General features: G+C 46.9%; 1 protein-coding gene across 2 annotated transcripts in view; it reads left to right on the top strand.

Moving 5' to 3' along the window:
* The window catches only part of TRAF3IP1 (TRAF3 interacting protein 1), an 82,134-nt gene that overhangs the window by 782 nt on the left and 62,641 nt on the right, over positions 1 to 18,711 (top strand). For both annotated transcript variants that reach the window (XM_077448204.1, XM_077448203.1), the window contains exon 2: positions 14,704 to 14,772. In XM_077448204.1, coding sequence (XP_077304330.1) covers positions 14,704 to 14,772 — 69 coding nt within the window. The remainder of the gene's footprint in view (positions 1 to 14,703; positions 14,773 to 18,711) is intronic.

Here is an 18,711-nt window from a genome sequence, read left to right as displayed (position 1 = left end):
AAGACTGTTATTAAAGGTACGTTTATTACTAAAAGCAGTGTATATATGGGCATATCTGTTCTGCATTGGTTACTGGGCTGCTTTCAAACTGATCCGTAGGTGCAGCGCATTGCATCTTTGGGTTACCTGCACTGAGTGAGTCATAGTCTTCTGTTATCTGCGGGTTTGGTGCGCTATCAGAAAGTGCATCATACCTGCAGGATATAATAGACATTGATGGCAAAGTGCAGCTAACCTGCAGGAAAGCTACAGGTGCACTGTACTGCACCCGCAGTGCAGGTAAACTGCCGCACATCCGTGTGAAAGCAGCCTTAGGCCCCTTTCACATGATCGGTTCAACCCATGTGGACCCTCCATTCACCTCTATGGACGACTTGTGTCCATTTGCACCCACCTACCTCCAATCCGATCCAAAAAAAAACAGAAGGGTATCCGTCTCCTTCCATCTGGTTGGATTGGATGGGGGGGCCCACAGAGTAGAGTGGGCTGTGTCCATGCCCGCTCTGCATATACAGAGCGGACACGGATCTGTCTTCCGTACACTCCACTTATTGTGGCCCGCAACCAGTTACCAAGTTGCTTAAGTGGCCCTCGCGCTTCAAAAGGTTGGGCACCCCTGATCTATGTATTCCTAAATAAGGATGAGCTCTGTCATGTTCGCACACTCCACGTGCAGAGCCCGCCAGGAAGTCCGCTCAGCGCTAATCACAGGCAGTGAGACATTGCCGCGATGCGCAGCTGCAGAGATCGGGAAATGTCTCACTGCCTGTGATTAGCGCAGTGCTGCGCCGACTTCCTGGCGGCTCTGCACGTGGAGTGTGTGAACACGCCAGAGCTCATCCTTATTCCTAAAGTGCAACCTTAGTCCGCCTTTTAAAGTGGCTCCGCCAAGCCTTCAGGTCTTCCTAGGGGCCACCAGTACATCTGTGTACATGCTGTGGAAATGCTGAGCATGAATGAAGACTGGCAAGATCTCCAGCTTCCCCATTAGAGGTATCTGCGTATGGCTGGCGAATCCCACGCATGTGCAGATACCAGGATGTGGGGCCTGCTGCACACCTGCAAACACAGCAAGGGCAGTAACCAAGTCTTGCCTAGGTATAGAAATTGATCTCCCTGTAGCTGCACATCGAAAGATTCCCACTAGTAGGAGTTGTATAGCAACCTCAGCCTGGGCTCCAACCAGGCCATTGTCCCAACACGTTTCGCTCTGCCCAATGATTAAGCTCCAAATGGTGGAGCGAAGCACGTTGAGAGCGTGGCCTGGTTGGTAAAGATGAGCTCCAGCGTGTTCAAATACTCCACGTGCAGAGCCAGCCAGGAAGTCGGTGCAGCGCTGCACTAATCACAGGTAGTGAGACATTGCCTGATCTCTGCAGCCGCGCATAGGGGCAATGTCTCACTGCCTGTGATTAGCGCAGCGCCGACATCTTGGCGGGCTCTGCACGTGGAGTGTGTGACCACACCTGAGCTCATCCTTAATGGTTGGAGCTCAGGCGGAGGTTGCCATAGACCTCCTACTAGTGGGATTGTTTTGATGTGCAGCTACAAGGAGATCCATTTCTATACATAGGGACGTTTGGAGCCGGGGTGAGCTCCCTCCCAAGCCGGCACTTACAGCAGTGGACTGAGGACTTGCACCCATCCTAAAAGCAGGGGCGGACTGACCATTCAGCCACTCGGGCACTGCCTGAGGGCCCATGGGCCACTAGGGGGCCCCATCAGGGTTGCCAGCCTCAGTAAAACCAGGGACAGTATGTAAAAATCTATGTTTTTTTTTTTTTGTTTGTTTTTTTACATCTGTCTCTGAAATATCCCTTACCGACATCCTTTTGGTCTAAAAATCCTGAGATTATAGCTGCCCCACCTCTCCAGTACCACCTCAGCCAATAGAAACATGTATGTATATACTGTGTGGCCCCATAATCTCCTATTGCCCGGGGGCCCCATGAGTTGTCAGTCCGCCCCTGCCTAAAAGCCTGATTGTCTCACATACACATTTCTTTAGTGCAAGTCATGCCTTGGCAAGCAGAGTGGAAATGTGGTTTAAAAGAGGGAGAATGGAGGACAAGTTCCCAGTTAAGCCCCGTAAACAGAGACCGAACATCGATATGTGTACGTCAGAAAGTCCAGCAGAGGCCGGCCATTTGGTCTGCTTCTGTCGGCCGTGCATGCTGGAAAATTTAGTAGCTGACCGGCTCCGCATCAGCGCTCTCAGCCAATGATAGAGAGCGCTGAATGGAGTGTTCTGGCATGGGGGCCATCCCCCTGTCAGAACACAACAGCTTAGCAGGGGAGAACACTGTACTAACATTGAATTGTTAGTACAGCAGCTCCAACCAAAGCTGATTTAAAAAAATAAATAAATTTATGGATTGTAAACCCTTGTGATTTTTTTTTTTCACCTTAATGCATCATATGCATTAAGGTGAAAAAAACTTCTGACACTGCTCGACCCTCCAGCCCTCTCGTTTTACTCACCTGAGCCCTTTGTTCCCTCGGCGAAGATGTGCTCTTCCTTTCGGCCCAGGGTTGTCTGCTCTTGATTGGATAGATTGATAGCAGTGCAGTCATTGGCTCCCACTGCTGTCAATCAAATCCAAACACGCGGAGGGCAGGGCTGAGTCCGGCATTCTCTGTCTCAATATGCAAATGCTGGACTCCGGGAGAGCGCTGTTTTACATAGCATTGTGCTTAATCATAATAAGTTATGAGCACAATGCTGTGTAAAACGTGTTAACATCCTTGGCTTCCTGTGCTGTTTTATGTAATTTTTGGAATAAAAAAGCTATTTTTGGTATCCTGTTGCACTGTGCGGCTTTCTTTTCTGTTCATGGTTGATTGCGGTGGTGCATTGGGCCAGCACTTGCCGGAAATGATCAGCCGTGGGATTTGCTTCCCTATTTCACCTGGAGTGGAGTTTCCTCCACGTCATATAGTGTTAGAGGGTGACTATGCTCATTCTCCATGTTAACACGGAAGGTAGGTACATAGCCACCCTCTGTTGCTTGCTCCTGAGATGGACTAGGGACCAGGGGATGAGCTTAGGCATGTTCAGATCCCAGTCCAAACCCACCGGAGGTATCAAAACTGACAGCCAATCATAGGTGGTGGAGGCATTCCCCATCACACGTAAGCAAGGGGTGTGAATATATGTGGCTGGGTGGTGAGAAATGCCTCAACTGCCTATGATTAACTGCCTGCTTTGACAGTTTTCTGGCGGGATAGCTCAGGTGGGTTTGGGCTCATGTTCACACCGGTGTGAGCTCAAACTGGTCCGAACCCACCTCCTGTTACACACCGCCAGTCAGTAAGGATGAGCTCAGGCATGTTCGTGAGTCTGTGGCTGCACAGATTGGGAAATTTGTCACTGCCTGTGATTTGCGCTGCGGAGTGTCAACTTTCTGGCAGGTGTGGGCATGTGGACTTGCGAACACGCCTGAGCCCATCCTTACCAGTCATATGAGGCATTGCCCACCCTGCAGTTGCTCATATACCACACCCCTTGTATACAAATGAGTGGGAAATGACAGCTTCCCGACGGGAAAGCTCATGTAGGTTTAAACTAAGATCTGAACACACCTGAGCTCATCCATACAGGGGGGCTATGGGATCTGTAGTGTGGCCATATTACATCAATGATGTCATGAGCATCCCCACCCCTTTTGTAGCAAACAAAAATTCTCAGAACGTTCACATGTCGTTCAAAAAAAGATTTTGTTTGCTTTTTAAATTCAATTTTGGAAAGAATGGACTTTACCGAACAAAAGCCACATACACTTTTAGAAATTCATACATTTTGAGAGAAAAATTTCCATCCTTCTTTTTCGTCGCTCTGGTTGAAAACATCGATTTGGCCCAACTAATGATAGAAAACAAACATTCTTGCAAAGGTTAAATTAAATTCTGCTGGTGTATACCCTGCTTTAGTGAGAAGGTTAGAGCCCCTGTGAGGATTTTATGAATTGGGTTTACAAGAACGAATGTGCCGAAGTCAGACCAAATAAAGAGCAGATTTTATTTTATTCAGACTATATCCTAAACATCTGATACATTTCCTTGGTTACAGAGGTTCCCTTTTCATCAGGGCTTAGTGCCGTTAGGCATGATTCCCACTTATACAAGTTGCAGTTTGCATATTGCAGGTACAAATTTGCATTTTTCAATACATGCTTTTCATCCATTGAAGTCTATGAAACCAAAAACCAGAAAAAAGTCCCTGGCCCTTTCCATAAAATGCACAGATGTGAACTACATCCATAGGAAACCATGTTATATGAACTGTAGTATGTGTTTGCAAAACTGAAAATGAACAAAAAAAATACATAGGTGTGAACCAGGCCTTAAAGAGGGTGTCCTGGACTGATAATATTGGAGGGATCCTGAGGGGTTATTCGTTTGATCATTGCACCAGATACCAGTTAGGCCCCTTTCACACGAACCGATAGAATGGTGCTTTTAGCTGCGGATTTTCTAGTTTTCTACTGCAGCTAAAAGCACACAATGCTTTCCTATGGCCCCATTCACACACAGCGTTTAGCTGCGATTTAGTTACATGCGGTTCGGTGCAAATAGAAAAAATAGAATTGAATGCGTTCAGGTGCGATGTAGCGCAGCTATATGCACATAACCGCAGGTAATCGCAGTCTTTTGTGTCAACTGTGGATAGCAGCGTGAGAAGGGATTCAAGGGACCAAATAATAAATAAAAAAAAAAAAAAAGGGGTTGCTATGGGAACGACTATATTAGATAACTGCAGCTGAACGCAATTGCACAGAAACGCACATAAACGCAGGTAATTGCACTGTACAAATGCAGCTGATCGCTGTGCCTGGAGTCTTGAATTTCACCGAAAAAAAAATAAACATGCTAAACTGTGGCAGAACAGCCGTCCCTGTGAAAGGGGCCTTAAAGGGTGACTTCACTTTCATAAAAAAAATTATAGCATGTACACATGCTGCAGAAGTCATGTTGTATGTATATGTTATTAAAAATTACCTTTCTCCAGTCATCCTCAAGGACGGCACACCTGAGAGATGACTGGTCCACCTGACAGGAAACACAATCAACAAGTTCAAAAGTCCCCACCCCTCCCTCAGACCCTCAGTTATTGATGTGTTTCCCACAAGTGGCAGCGAAACCAAGTTTCTTCTTTTTTTTTGTTTTTAATTGGAGGGGTCTGGGACCTTTTTTCCTCTAAATCTTTCCCCAGACTTTGAGACTCGAGCAGACAGGGAGTCTGCGGTAGTCTCAAGTAAGGTCGGATGCTGATGGAGTGATCTTCTCCTGAGGGAGACTAATTACAGGCTCACAAGACAGGGGAGTTGTCTTGGTAGCGCTGCTCCCCGTCTGGAGGGTTTTGCCTCTCTTACCTAGAGGGGGGGACCCTTAGAAAAGGGGTTCGGGGACCTCTTGTTTTTCTTAAACCCCTTTTTCCCCCCAGCTGGGGTCAAGTAGGCAGGGAGCCTGCGTCAGTCCAGAGAGGTCACAGGAGACCCTTGGGGGGGGGGGGGGGGGGGGGAGTTCCTGCCTAGTTACAGGAATGGTTCAGGCTGCATAAACAGGGGAGTTGTTTTCTGCAGCTCTGTTCCCCGTTTGTACTGTTTGCCTTAGGGATCTCGGGCAGCGTCGGTGTAGGAGCAAGGCTCCGTCTGCGGTGCATAGTGCTGGATACGACTGCGTGCGTTCCAGCGTCTCTGCGCATGCCCGGAAGTCCGTCGTGCCGTCCGAACGTCACTTCCGGGCGACGGACTTCTTGAAAAATGGCGCCAACCACCGGGACAAGACGCTGTAGCTGGTGCAGTGGAAAGCACCCAGGCAGCACGGACAGGGCTGGAGATGGGCTGACCGCAGATCCAGACCCACGACCACACTACCTTGGCAGCAAACAGGAGGGGACGCTCAGGACAGCACCCGGTCCACTTTAGCGATCCTGCGGGGCAGTGAAGATGCCATGGACATGGAAGGGGCATCCGAGCAGACAGCCAGTGAGGTCGCCACAGGGGGTGAGTGATTCGGCTGTTTATTGTAGGAGCAAGGTACTCTGTGAGACCCCCCTTCTCCTTTAGGACATGTGTAGCTAATGGGGACTTTTTTTATTGTCTCTAGGGACCCAGGATTCTGCCCAGGAGTGAGCCAGTAGGTCCAAGGGTAAGGCTACTTCTAAGTCCAGGCGCTGCGGGTATTGTAACTCTAAGCTGCCACAAGACCACAGCAAGCCCTTCTGCGATAGGTGCATTTTTAAGCTCGCTGGCAAGGAGACCACTCAGGTAGTGAAGGATTGTCGGGCCTTACAGTCAGAGATGTTAGCTACCCTTCAGGCCTTCCGTGCTACACTGGAGAAAGGTCGGGATGAGGGTCCCTCTGGGAGAGATACCCCTCTTTCACAAGAAGACTTATCTACGTCCTACACGGGTTCCCAGGACCAGGTCTCTTTTCTATCTGAGGCAGAGGAAGGTCAGGTCCCAGATTTTAGTACTGGGGAGGAGGATTCGGACCAGGATAGCCAGGGAGAGGCTAAACCTGGAGGTCTCTTGTTCTCGACAGACGATATGGAAGGCTTATTAAAAGCCATCTATGCCTCAGAGGATATACAAGTGCCTTCTACTCAGGTGTCGGCCCAGGATAGGGTATATAGAGGCTTAGGGAGGTTACAGGCCAGAACCTTTCCTGTGCACCAGTCCCTGAAGGATATAATCCTCAGGGAATGGAAGGAGCCTGAACGCAAGCTTCTTGGGTTAAAAGCCTGGAAGAGAAGGTGTCCTTTCAAGGACGAGGAGGAAGAGAGGTTTTTTAAGACTCCCCGCCTAGATGCAGCCTTAGCACAGGTGTCCAAAAGGTCCGATCTGTCCTTTGAGGATTCAGGAAGCATTCAGGACCAGATGGACAAGAAGTCAGAGATCCTACTCAGGAGGGCTTGGGAGGCAAATGCGGCGGCTATGGCCCCCGCCTTAGCCTCGGCCTGTGTAGCCAGAAATGCAGACGCGTGGCTGGACAGACTAATGGAACACGCCTCGCGTAACAAAGAGGCTAAAGAGATTGTAGACTCGCTGGAGGTAATCAGCAGAGCAGTAACATATGTGGCAGATGCAGCAGTGGAGACTGTCAGAACCACAGCTAAGTCAGCGGCACTTCTAAACTCCGCCAGGAGGGCCCTATGGGTAAAGACCTGTGACGGGGACTTCACCTCCAAGTCTCGTCTCTGTGGGATTCCCTTTGAGGGCTCCCTGCTCTTTGGCTCGGGTTTGGATCAGTTCCTCTCCCGGTCCACAGAGAGGGGAAAGAAATTCCCGGTGAAACCTAAAAAAGAGAAGGGCAAGAGATTTTTTCGTGGCCCCCAGTCAAGAGGTCAGCATAAGGGGAGAAGCGACCAGAGGAAGAAGTGGGGTCTCGGGAAGGGAAAGGAAAAAGGTGCGATCCTTTTTTCCGGTTCTGCTCCTTCCCATAAGGAAGCCAAATGACGCCACCGTAAAGGTAGGCGCAAGGCTCCGCGGTTTCCTTTCCGAGTGGCAGAAGGTTACGCAGAGTCCATATATTTTAAGCCTCTTAAGAGAGGGGTACAGACTAGAGTTTCAGCTGTCCCCTCCACAAAATTTTCTTGTCGCCTTTCTCCCCAGGGATCCTACCAAGGCAGAGGGTCTGCTGGGAAGTATACGAGAACTGGCAGAGCAAGACGTTATTGCTCCGGTACCAGTCAGTCAGTTGACCCAGGGCTTTTACTCACATGTTTTCGTGGTTCCGAAGCCCTCGGGCAAGTTTCGGTTGATAATAAATTTAAGAGGTCTCAACCGTTACTTATTACACAAAAGGTTCAGAATGGAAAGCATCTATTCTGTAAGGAGACATCTTCAGGCAGGAGTGTTTATGGTCACTCTGGACCTGAAAGACGCATATTTGCATATACCCATGGCTCCAGAACACCAGAAATACTTACGCTTCGCAATACAGATGCAGCAGAAGATAGAGCACTGGCAGTTCAGGGCACTCCCCTTTGGTCTGGCAGCCAGTCCAAGGGTTTTCACAAAGGTAATGGCCGAGGTGGTGGCATACCTACATCTCCAGGGAATAGGTTTGATTACCTACCTGGACGATTTACTGGTCTACGGGGTGGATCAGACGCAGACCTTAAGAGACAGGGAAACAGTGCTGAGGACCCTGGAGTCCTTGGGTTGGATGGTCAGCCGGGAGAAGTCCTCGCTTACTCCATCTCAGACCAAGCTTTACCTGGGCTACCTGATAGACTCGCAGTCACAGAGGGTGTTCTTACCAGCAGAAAAGGTAGCGAAAGTCCAGGCCGCAGTTATCACCCTCCTCCAAGGGGGGGTAGCCTCCCTGAGGTATATCATGAGACTCTTGGGTCTCATGACCTCTTGTATACCGGCAGTGACTTGGGCGCAACTCCATTCTCGGCAGCTCCAAGCCTTCCTTCTTGCCTCCTGGGAGGAAGAAAAGAAGCATTGGAAAGAAGAGTGTCTATCACAGAAGAGGTTGCTCTCTCTCTCTACGGTGGTGGCTCGACTCAGACAATCTGTCGAGGGGTCGCTCCTGGTTCCAGATAGACCCGCTGGTCCTAACCACGGACGCCAGCGCCTGGGGTTGGGGGGCTCACTTGGGAGACCGGTATACCCAGGGGTCCTGGAACTGCAGCCAAGCCAGAGAGTCCTCCAATTTCAGGGAACTTCTGGCAGTAGGCAAGGCGCTAAGATCCTTCCAAGAGCAGCTTCAGGGCAGAGAGGTCCAGATCCTCTCGGACAACCTGGTCACGATTGCCTACCTGAACCACCAGGGGGGGACAAGATCAGGCAGGCTGAGGAAGTTGACTCAGGAGATCCTAGAGGAAGCGGAGGGGAGGATCCTCTCGCTCTCAGCGGTACATTTAAAGGGGTCCCTCAATTTTCAGGCCGATTTCCTAAGCAGACAACCCATCCTTCAGGGAGAATGGGGGCTGAACAAGGAGGTCTTTGCCCTGGTGTGCAGACATTTTGGCAGACCAGAAGTAGATTTATTCGCTTCCCGGAGGAATGCGAAGGTCCGCAGGTTTTTCTCCCTCTTCAAGGAACAGGGAGCAGAGGGAATAGACGCCTTTGTACAGATGTGGGATTTCAGTCTGGCCTATGCCTTTCCCCCACTAGCACTCATTCCCAGAGTTCTACAAAAGTTGGCTCAGTCAAGGACAGACCTGGTGTTGATGGCACCCTGTTGGCCGAAGAGGGTTTGGTTTCCCTCCATTCAGAACCGTTTAGTAGCTCCCCCGCTGCATCTGCCGGTACAACGAGACCTGCTCATTCAAGGTCCGGTCTTTCACCCCGCCCCGGGACGTCTCTCTCTGACAGCATGGCTCTTGAGAGGGAAATCCTCCGTGATAGGGGTTGCTCGGAGAAAGCGATAGATACTCTTCTCCTCAGTAGAAAGGGAGTCACCAGGAGAATTTATGCAAAGGTCTGGAAAGTTTTCTCCCGTTGGTTACAGTCTAAGCAGGGGGCTCTCCAGATGATACCTACCATCCTAGATTTTCTTCAAGAGGGGGTGGACCAGGGATTGGCAGTTAGCACTCTTAAGGTCCAGGTAGCAGCCCTGTCTGTGTTTTTTGACAGGAGACTAGCACAGAAAAGATTTCTGTTGGCCAGGGAAAGGGTGACCCCAGCCAGGTCGGTCAGGTGCCCTCCGTGGGACTTATCCCTGGTGTTAGATGCCCTGACAAGAGGGCCCTTTGAGCCGGTGGCTCAGGTTTCCGTTTGATTATTATCATTTAAGTTAGCCTTCCTTCTGGCCATTACCACGGCCAGAAGGGTTAGTGATTTACAGGCTCTTTCGATTAAGGAGCCATTTTTGCGTATCCTAGAGGATAGGATAATCCTCAATTAGGATCCCCTTTATTTGCCGAAGGTAGCTTCGGGTTTTCACAGAACACAAGAGATTATTCTCCCGTCCTTCTGCCTGAATCCTAAGAATAAGGAAGAGGAAAGGTTCCATCTCTTAGACGTCAGGCGCTGTCTCCTAGCGTACTTAGAGAGAGTAAGAGACTTTAGGAGATCCAGTCACTTACTAATCACCTTCTCAGGGAAGAGAAAGGGTTTGCAAGCTTCTAAGCCAACGATAGCGAGATGGATCAGACAGACCATAACTATAGCTTATGGGCAGGCAGGTAAACCAGTGCCTACCCACCTTAAGGCGCATTCAACCAGGTCCCTGGCGACCTCCTGGGCAGAAAGGGCAGGTGCCTCAATCGACCAGATCTGCAGGGCAGCAACATGGACGAGCCACAAGACATTTCTGAGGCACTACAGAGTGGAGCTGTTGTCTCCTCAGGACTTGGCATTTGGCAGGAAGGTCCTACAAGCGGTTGTCCCGCCCTAAGGTAGGCCTGAACTTCTTGCTCATCCTCTCAGGTGTGCCGTCCTGGAAGATGACTGGAGAAAATGACCAGTTACACTTACCGGTAACGGGTTTTCTAGGAAATCTTCCAGGACGGCAGGCCTACTTCCCTACCCTTGTTTTGTTGGTGTGGTATGTTCATTCCTCACAGAATGTTCCCTCTGACACTGGTGTGGGGTTTTTCCTTTGCCATAACTGAGGGTCTGAGGGAGGGGTGGGGACTTTTGAACTTGTTGATTGTGTTTCCTGTCAGGTGGACCAGTCATCTCTCAGGTGTGCCGTCCTGGAAGATTTCCTAGAAAACCCGTTACCGGTAAGTATAACTGGTCATTTTCTCAGATTATCTTCTAGCCCAGTCTCAAAATACCAACCTAATCATTCTCTTCGTTCCTCCCAAGACCTCCTGCTCTCTAGCTTCCTTGTCGCCTCCTCCCATGCTCGCCTCCAGGACTTTTCCTGAGTTTCCCCATCCTATTACACTCCCTACCCCAATCTGTCCGTTTATCTCCTACTCTGCTTTTAAACGATCCCTGAAAAACCTCCTCTTCAGAGAAAGCCTATTCTGCCCATGCCTAACCACTGTACTTTTATTTTCTCCATCAGATCATCCCCCACAGTTCTTACCTTGTGTATGACTTGATCCTCCCTCCTAGATTGTAATCTCCAACGAGCAGGGCCCTCTGGTTTCCTCCTATATTGAATTGTGTTGCAACTAATGTCTGTACGTTGTAAAGCACTGCACAAACTGTTGCCGCTATATAAATCCTGTGTTATAATAATAATGGACATGAGGGAGGGACGAGAGTGTCATTTACTACTGTACGTACACCCACATGCGTGACTCTATACTCGTGGATTGCACAAATCAGAAAAAAGGCGAAAATTAAGAGCTTAGAAGGGAACTGAGATTGAGCATGCTCCATAGATGACAACAGCTGATCTGTGCAATCACAACCTGCAGTGGGGAGGGACAGCTGATTGCAGGATCAAGCAGATATATTTCACTCTACACAAAACAAATGCTTTAGTATCTTTGTGTGTATGAACATTCTGTTATATTGCACGTAATGAGAGTTTGTCATAGTCTGGGTTTAAGGATACATTAAAGTAGAACGATAGGAAAAACTTACTTTTTTTTTTTTTTTTTTTTTAATTCATTTTGGTTAGGTTATTTTTTGCCTTCTGTGTCCTATTGCAGAGATTTCCCTTCACTTCCTGTCCCATAGCCAAGCAGGGGATTTCTTGGGGACCCCCAGGTCGCCAGAACCAGTGTCCCCGGAAGATTTTCCCTCTATTACTTTTCCAGGGATAACCCAGAATTTGGGAATTTATTTTACTTTCACTTTCAAATAACTTTTTTTTTATTATTATAAGATGAAACATTACATATCATTCACTTCAATGCAGCAGTGGCGGAGCCAAAGGAGAAAAAAGGGGAACATACAATAAGAGCTTATCGGCCTGCGGAATATAGCCACTTGGAGTAGGTACAAACCAGGCCAGGCAGAGCTATCCACAGGCAGTATGTTCTGCTACATATGTAAGTCAGGGATAAAGTCCAACCAATAGTAAACTAGTCCTCAAAACTCTACAGCCAGTAAAGAGTGGCATTCCGAGGATACAGGTATCAACTAAAAGTGTGAGATACTTGTACTACAAATTAACCCATTCAAACACCCTCCCAAGGGGGGGTTTGGAAGAAAGATGGAAATAAGAGAGGAGAAAAAAGGGAAAAAAAAAAAGGGGGGAAGAGGGGGTGAAAAGAGGGGGATACCAAAAAGGATAGAAAGAAAGGTAGGGAGGAAAAGGAGGGAATAGAGGTGGGTAGTTATCTGAAATATTCCGCTTGCCTGTCAGGGTCGATCGCCCTTAAGATTCCAGGGGTTCCAAACCACGTTGTGCGCTTCCAGCCGGTCCTGTATCCTGGCGGTCATCCTCTCCATAAGCTCCACGTCTCTAATTCGAGCGTATAATGCGTCCGGAGTAGGGGGGTGCGTCCTTTTCCAATGAAGTGCAACTAGACACCGCGCTGCGGTCAGGATATGTCGGGATAGTTTCTGTAGGGATCTGGACAGTTTGGGGAAAGGGACTCCCAGTAAAAAGTGCTTGGGGTTCAAGTCCAGGGGTTGGTCCAGGACACTGGCCAGGAGAGTACGGACTTCTGTCCAGAAGGGGACTATGCGGGGGCATTGCCAGTATATGTGCAAGAGGGTGCCCTTATGCTCCACACAACGCCAGCACCGGTCTGTTGTAGAAGGGTAAATAGCGTGTAGGACATCCGGGGTCATGTACCAGAAGAACAAAATTTTGTATGTATTCTCCCGGTAGAGCGTAACGGGAGAATGCCTGTGACCAAAGCTCTTGGATGCCTGTGACCAAATCACCCGCCATTGCTCCTCCGTGAACACTTCACCCAGAGCTTCCTCCCATTTAAGCATATATGCATGTTTGCCTTTAAGACCCATAGGAAAGGCGTTAAGTATTTTATAAATATCTGAGATCATCCCTCTCTGTGCCGTACCTGCTGAAACAACAATTTCAAATGAGGTAGGCGGAGAGAAACGGAGATTTGATGAGATGGTCTGGGCAAAGTGACGGATTTGTAAATAACTATAGAAGCTCTGCCGGGGGAGGTCAAACCGAGATTGGAGTTCAGTGTAAGACAGTAGTCTCCTAGATCTGGGGTCCACCAGAGATCTCAGATGGAAGAGGTTCCGGGAGGACCAAGGGTGTTGCATCTGGCGGGATAGGCTATCTGGCACTTGAGGGTTGCATATAAAAGAGGTCAGGAGCGATTTATCCGAGGTCAGGCCAAACGCCTTGGAGGACCTACGCCATAGGTTCTGCAGATGGGACATGGGGCCCAACGGTTGGGACTGGGGAACCAATGCCGCCGCACTCCAGAGCATACTGTTAGGGTGTATAGGGGCCAACCACCGGGATTCAATTTCCGACCAGCGGTTGTAAGGCCTCTGGGTAAACCAAGAAGCGACCGCGTGGAGTTGGGCAGCCTGATAGTACCTGACTAGGTCCGGGAACTTTACTTTCACTTTCAATGATCATGATAAATTTTGAAGAAAAAATGTTGTGCTGTCATTAATCATATAATAAAGTGCATATAGTGATGCATAATAAAATTTATAACCCATCATTTCGTAAACAATAATTAACAATTCATATCAATGCCATCATACATAAAAAAGAAAAGGGCCAAAAAGACATAGGACAGTCCAATATGAGTTCTTAAAGTGATAATCAGAGTATGCACTTGAAACTCCTTATTATTGCAAGTAATCACCACCAAGATGAGCAAAATCAGCTTCTCACCAAAAAGATAGATCCTATTCAGGTCTATAATCGCCTCAGCTCACTCTTCACTCTGGGTATGGGTTATCTCTCTGCATTTACAGCTGCCCTCTGATGTTTATAATTGAGAGGGGAGCATGGCAACCAAATTAAGAAATACTCATTGCGCAATATCCAAAGTTGGGGAAAAACTATTTATTAAAATGTAACTTACAATTCCAAAGACTTAAACACGCATTCTCCATGTACAATTCATCTTATGCCCCAGTGGGCACCTGACTCACGTTTTGTTGCAACAGACGCCATCAGTGGAGGATAATGGTAAACCGGACAAATAGAGAGGGTGAATCTCCTTAAGGGGGGCAGAGACAGCAATAAACACTGACAAGTGTTCTAATCTTTCTGCACTCTATCCAAAACTAAAGAAAAAGTTTTGCCTATAGTTATACTTTAAAGCGGAGCTCCACCCTAAAGTGGAACTTCCGCTCATTGGAACCCTCCCCCCTCCGGCGCCACAATTGGCACCTTTCAGGGGGGAGGGGGTGCAGATACCTGTACAGTACAGGTATCTGCACCCACTTCCGGTATAGATATCAGCAGAATCTGCGGATATTTACGCCACTTCCCGCGGGTCCCCCGCTGTCTGCTGGGAAACACACACGGATCCCAGAGACAGCGGGGACCATCCTTATTGCGCAGTAGGGAACCTGGAAATGAAGCCGCAAGGCTCCACTTCCTGATTCCCATACCCAAGATGGTGGTGGCAGCACCCGAGAGATGAACGAGAGATCGGCTTCGGGTGCCGACATCGCGGGCACGCTGGGCGGGTAAGTGTCCTTATTTTAAAAGTCAGCAGCTGCAGTATTTGTAGCTGCTGGCTTTTAAAAAAAAAAAAACGACGGAACTCCCGCTTTAAGTGTAGTGAAAATAATGAAGGCTATAATGCTAAATCATAGTAATTGCTTTGTTATTGTGCATTGTTGCTTTGTTAACTTGACATTAATGGCAAATCTGGTGTCTCAGGTTATCAGAACTGCTGGGTTTTTCAAGGGACTATACACAGAGTCAGAACTGAAATCGGAGAATGTAAAGGTATGTATTCATTATTTTTGGTTCAATAGTGAAATATGGTCTTAAAACAAATAATTATGAATACAATATGTTAAGTGTCTTGTATGTATTTGTGGGTGTGTATACTGTGTATGTAATATATAAAATATGCAGTGAACTTTGCCAATTTCCTCCTTCTGGTTAACTCGTTTCCACTAATACAGACAATGTTTGTACCTTGTTAATAGTATTTAGGTTATTTTCAGTGCTGCCGAGGATCCCCTGATCTTGGCTATATTCAACAAGAATGTTTTCTTCAACCGCAGCCCCAGTGGACAGTTGAGAGAGATGCCCTTTACTGCACTGTAGCAAAGCGTCCCCATACTAAATACACTGAGCAAAATTAGCCTTTTATTGTGGCCAGCCTAAGAGTGCTTTTGCACTGGGGCATTGGGGGCGTCGGTGGTAAAGCGCTGCTATTTTTAGCACCGATTTACCGTAGCTATTCGGCCGCTGGGGGGGGGGGGGTGGCTTTTAATCCCCGCTAGCGGCTGCAAAAGGGTTAAAACTGTGCAATGTAAAGTACATTCACTAACAACAATTTTGGTTATACAATTTTTATGAATCCATTATTTACAGTGGAACAGAGCATTGTCGAACTTCACATTCCGCTTTGGTCTCCCTTATTTCCTGTTTTTTTTTTTTTTTCCTTTCTCTGGTCCCACGGTTATGCTGGCCATACACTATATGAAAAATCATCCGAAATTGGCCAGTTTGTTGTTTTATCGGCCAGTTAATGGGCATAAAATCAGTAATCGTTGGGATGTTTTTGAGCCGAAAAAACGAAGGACAAGTTTTGAAATTTTCTGCCGAACGAACGACAAATTGAAAAGTTAATGTGTTTCTCGTCCGAACTGTTTGCACTAGGTATATGTAAAAAAACAAAAAAAAAAATTCATCTATGTCCACTGAACGATTTATCGGTCATTACGTGATGGCACTATAGTTTTCTGTCATGGCTGAATGTTCGTTTTTAGCCCATTTTGGTCCATTTTTCGTTTAGTGTATGGCCAGCATAAAGGTCATCAGTAGGTACAGTATTAGTAATTCTAAGCAAGCAGAAAATGGATAAATCCACACTATGAGAAGTTACAAGCTTTTTATTTATCTTGAGCCCTGACCTGCTTAACCACTTCCATACCAGGCCATTGTCATATGACATCCGCAGGAACACTCTGTCCCTCCGGGTGGGCGTCCTATGACATCCTGGGCTTCTCACCGCTCCTGTGGTGGCTCAGTGTGGTGATCTTGGGTTGAGGCGTGTCCCTCGGGACACAGCCCATCCCATATCAGTGTCAATTTTTATTGGCTCTTTACCACTTGACTGGCTGTGTCAAATCACAGCTGGTCACATGCATTGTCCACATGCATGGCGCTTGTGCGTGCCCCTAGAGGCACTCAGAGCGGCGTTAGGGGACAAGGCTTGCCACACTGACAGAGCCCACCCCCGATCGCAGTAAAGAGCCAATGAAATTGTCTCTTTAACACATGACCGGCTGTGTCCACTTACAACCGATCACAGAATGTCAACAAACCGCGGTAACAAGCTGTTACCGGGCTCTCCTCCTCACACACCGATTGTGTGTGAGGAGGAGATTGCGCTAACAGCTCGTTACCGCCTACAGTATATACCAAATACACTGATTGCCCCCCCCCCAAATAAAGAGGACCTATCACCAGCCCATCAAAGTACCTGTCACCACCCCATCTGAGTACCCATCTGCAGCCCATGCCTCATAGAATATATGTTGGGTGTTTGCTTTCCAAAATTGAGTCATTTTGTAGGTAATTCCACTGTCCTGGTGCTCCAGGACCTTCAAAAGTGTGAATGAAATTATATATGTAATTTATGCTCCTGAAGGTACTACTTCAATGGTGGATCTCTCTATGTGGCCAGGCTGTGAAAGTCTCACATGTGGTATCACCATACTCGGGAGGAATAGCAGAGTGTATTTTGGGGTGTTTTTTTTGCTATGTACTTTCTGTGTGTTAGAAATATCTTATAAATGGACAACTTTGTGTACAAAAAAGAAAAAAGTTTTCATTTTCTTTCCACGTTTTTTGAAGACTTGTGGAAAAAAATGAACTGTTCAAAAGGCTCATTATGCCTCATAGAATATACGTTGGTCTGTTTGCTTTCCAAAATTGGGTCATTTTGAGGGTAATTCAATTGTCCTGGTGCTCCAGGGCCTTCAAAAGTGTGATAGCTCATTAGGAAATTTTATGTGCAATTTATACTCCTAGAACACCTGATGGTGCTCCCTGCATGTTGGACCTGTGAAAAAGTCCCACACATGTGGTATTGCCATTCTCGAGACCGGTAGCTGAATGTATTTTGGGGTGTAATTGAAAGTATGTGTATGCTGTGTGTGAGAAATAACTTGTTATATAAGTTATTGATACATTTTATTTTATTTATTTTTTTTGTAAAAAAAAAAAAAGTAATTTCTTAATTTTCCCAAGAATTGTGGAAAAAAAATTACAACTTCAAAAAACTCACCATGCCTCTTACTAAATGCCTTAGACTGCCTACTTTCCAAAAAGGGGTCATTTAGGGGGTATTTGTACTTTCCTGACATTTCAGGGCCTCAAGAGATGAGATGGGCCATGGTGTGAGGTGTGATAAATTTTCAATAATTTGCACCATAGCTTGTACACTATATAACTTTCACACAGCCCAAGTAATGCACACTTATCTGGGTTATTTTTACCAAAGATATGTAGCAGTATAAATTTATGAAAAAAATTACTTATTTGCAAAATTTTATTATAGAAACTAAAAAAAAAAAAAAAATTTTTTTATTTTTTTTTACATTTTCACACTTTTTTCACTATGTTGCAAAATTATAAAAATGTTGTTTTGGGTACAGTGTTGCATGACTGAGTAATTGCCATTCAAAGGGCAAGCGCACTGAAAGCTTAAAATTGGTCTGGGCAGGAAGGGTGCCCTGTATTGAAGTGGTTAAATGTATGATATAAAGCACTATCGCTGATTAGTTTATTTCCTATTTGAGAACGTGGCACATTCACAAGCTATCACTTACATGGCAACCTCCATATAAACTTCACTATTGTTGCCCAGTTACAAATGAACACAAGGGCATGCTACAATGACTCAATATTAGTGGGAGGTAGTTAGGCCCATAAACTTGTGGCAGACATTCCATCCTTTTCCTGCTTTTCTCTATATAGTTTGCTTTTGTATACTGGTTTGTACATTTCTACAGCTTCAGTAAATTTTGTTAGATAATTTATTTGTTTTGTCCAATATCCTCCCTTCTCCTGAACATCTCTATGCTTTAAATAGATAATGGAGATATATTGTTTTATAAATATCACAAAAAATGTTTAAGGCCTCTTTCACATATGCCTTATGTTTGTTTCATCCTTTCAGTCATGTTTTTTCAAAGAAAAAAACAAATCTGTTTTTCCATCAGTTTTTCACATCCACTTAAAGTGGTTGTAAACCCTTACAAACCACTTTGACCTACAGATAAGCCTAGATTAAGGCTTACCTGTAGGTCCAAGAAATATCTCCCAAACCTACACGGTTCAGGATATATTTGGCAAAACACAGGCACCTCTGTCTACGGCGTATGCGCCGTAGACAGCAGCACGCAGGCACACTGAGGGCGCCGCTGTCAACGGTGATATGCCACGAGTGGCGGCTCCCGTGCGCATGCGCAGGAGTGACGCCATCGTGGCTTCGTCGAATGACAGCGCCGGAGCAGCGAGACCCACCGAGAAGATGGAGGCTCCGTACACAAGGGGACAGCGGTGACTTCGCTGGATCCTGTGTCAGGTAAGTGACACATAATGGACTACTATGCGATGCATAGTAGTCCATTATGCTTTACCCTTGCAGGGAATCAAAGAGGAAGTAACCCCTCTTTAACTACTAGTCAAATTTTTGGTTTACTT

Source organism: Lithobates pipiens, unplaced genomic scaffold (genome assembly GCF_037356315.1).
Source record: "Lithobates pipiens isolate NorthernLeopardFrog02 unplaced genomic scaffold, aLitPip1_a1.2 Scaffold_22, whole genome shotgun sequence".
Lineage (NCBI taxonomy): Eukaryota > Metazoa > Chordata > Amphibia > Anura > Ranidae > Lithobates > Lithobates pipiens.
Note: the sequence above shows the minus strand (reverse complement) of the source record. Positions and strands in the feature narration are given on the sequence as shown.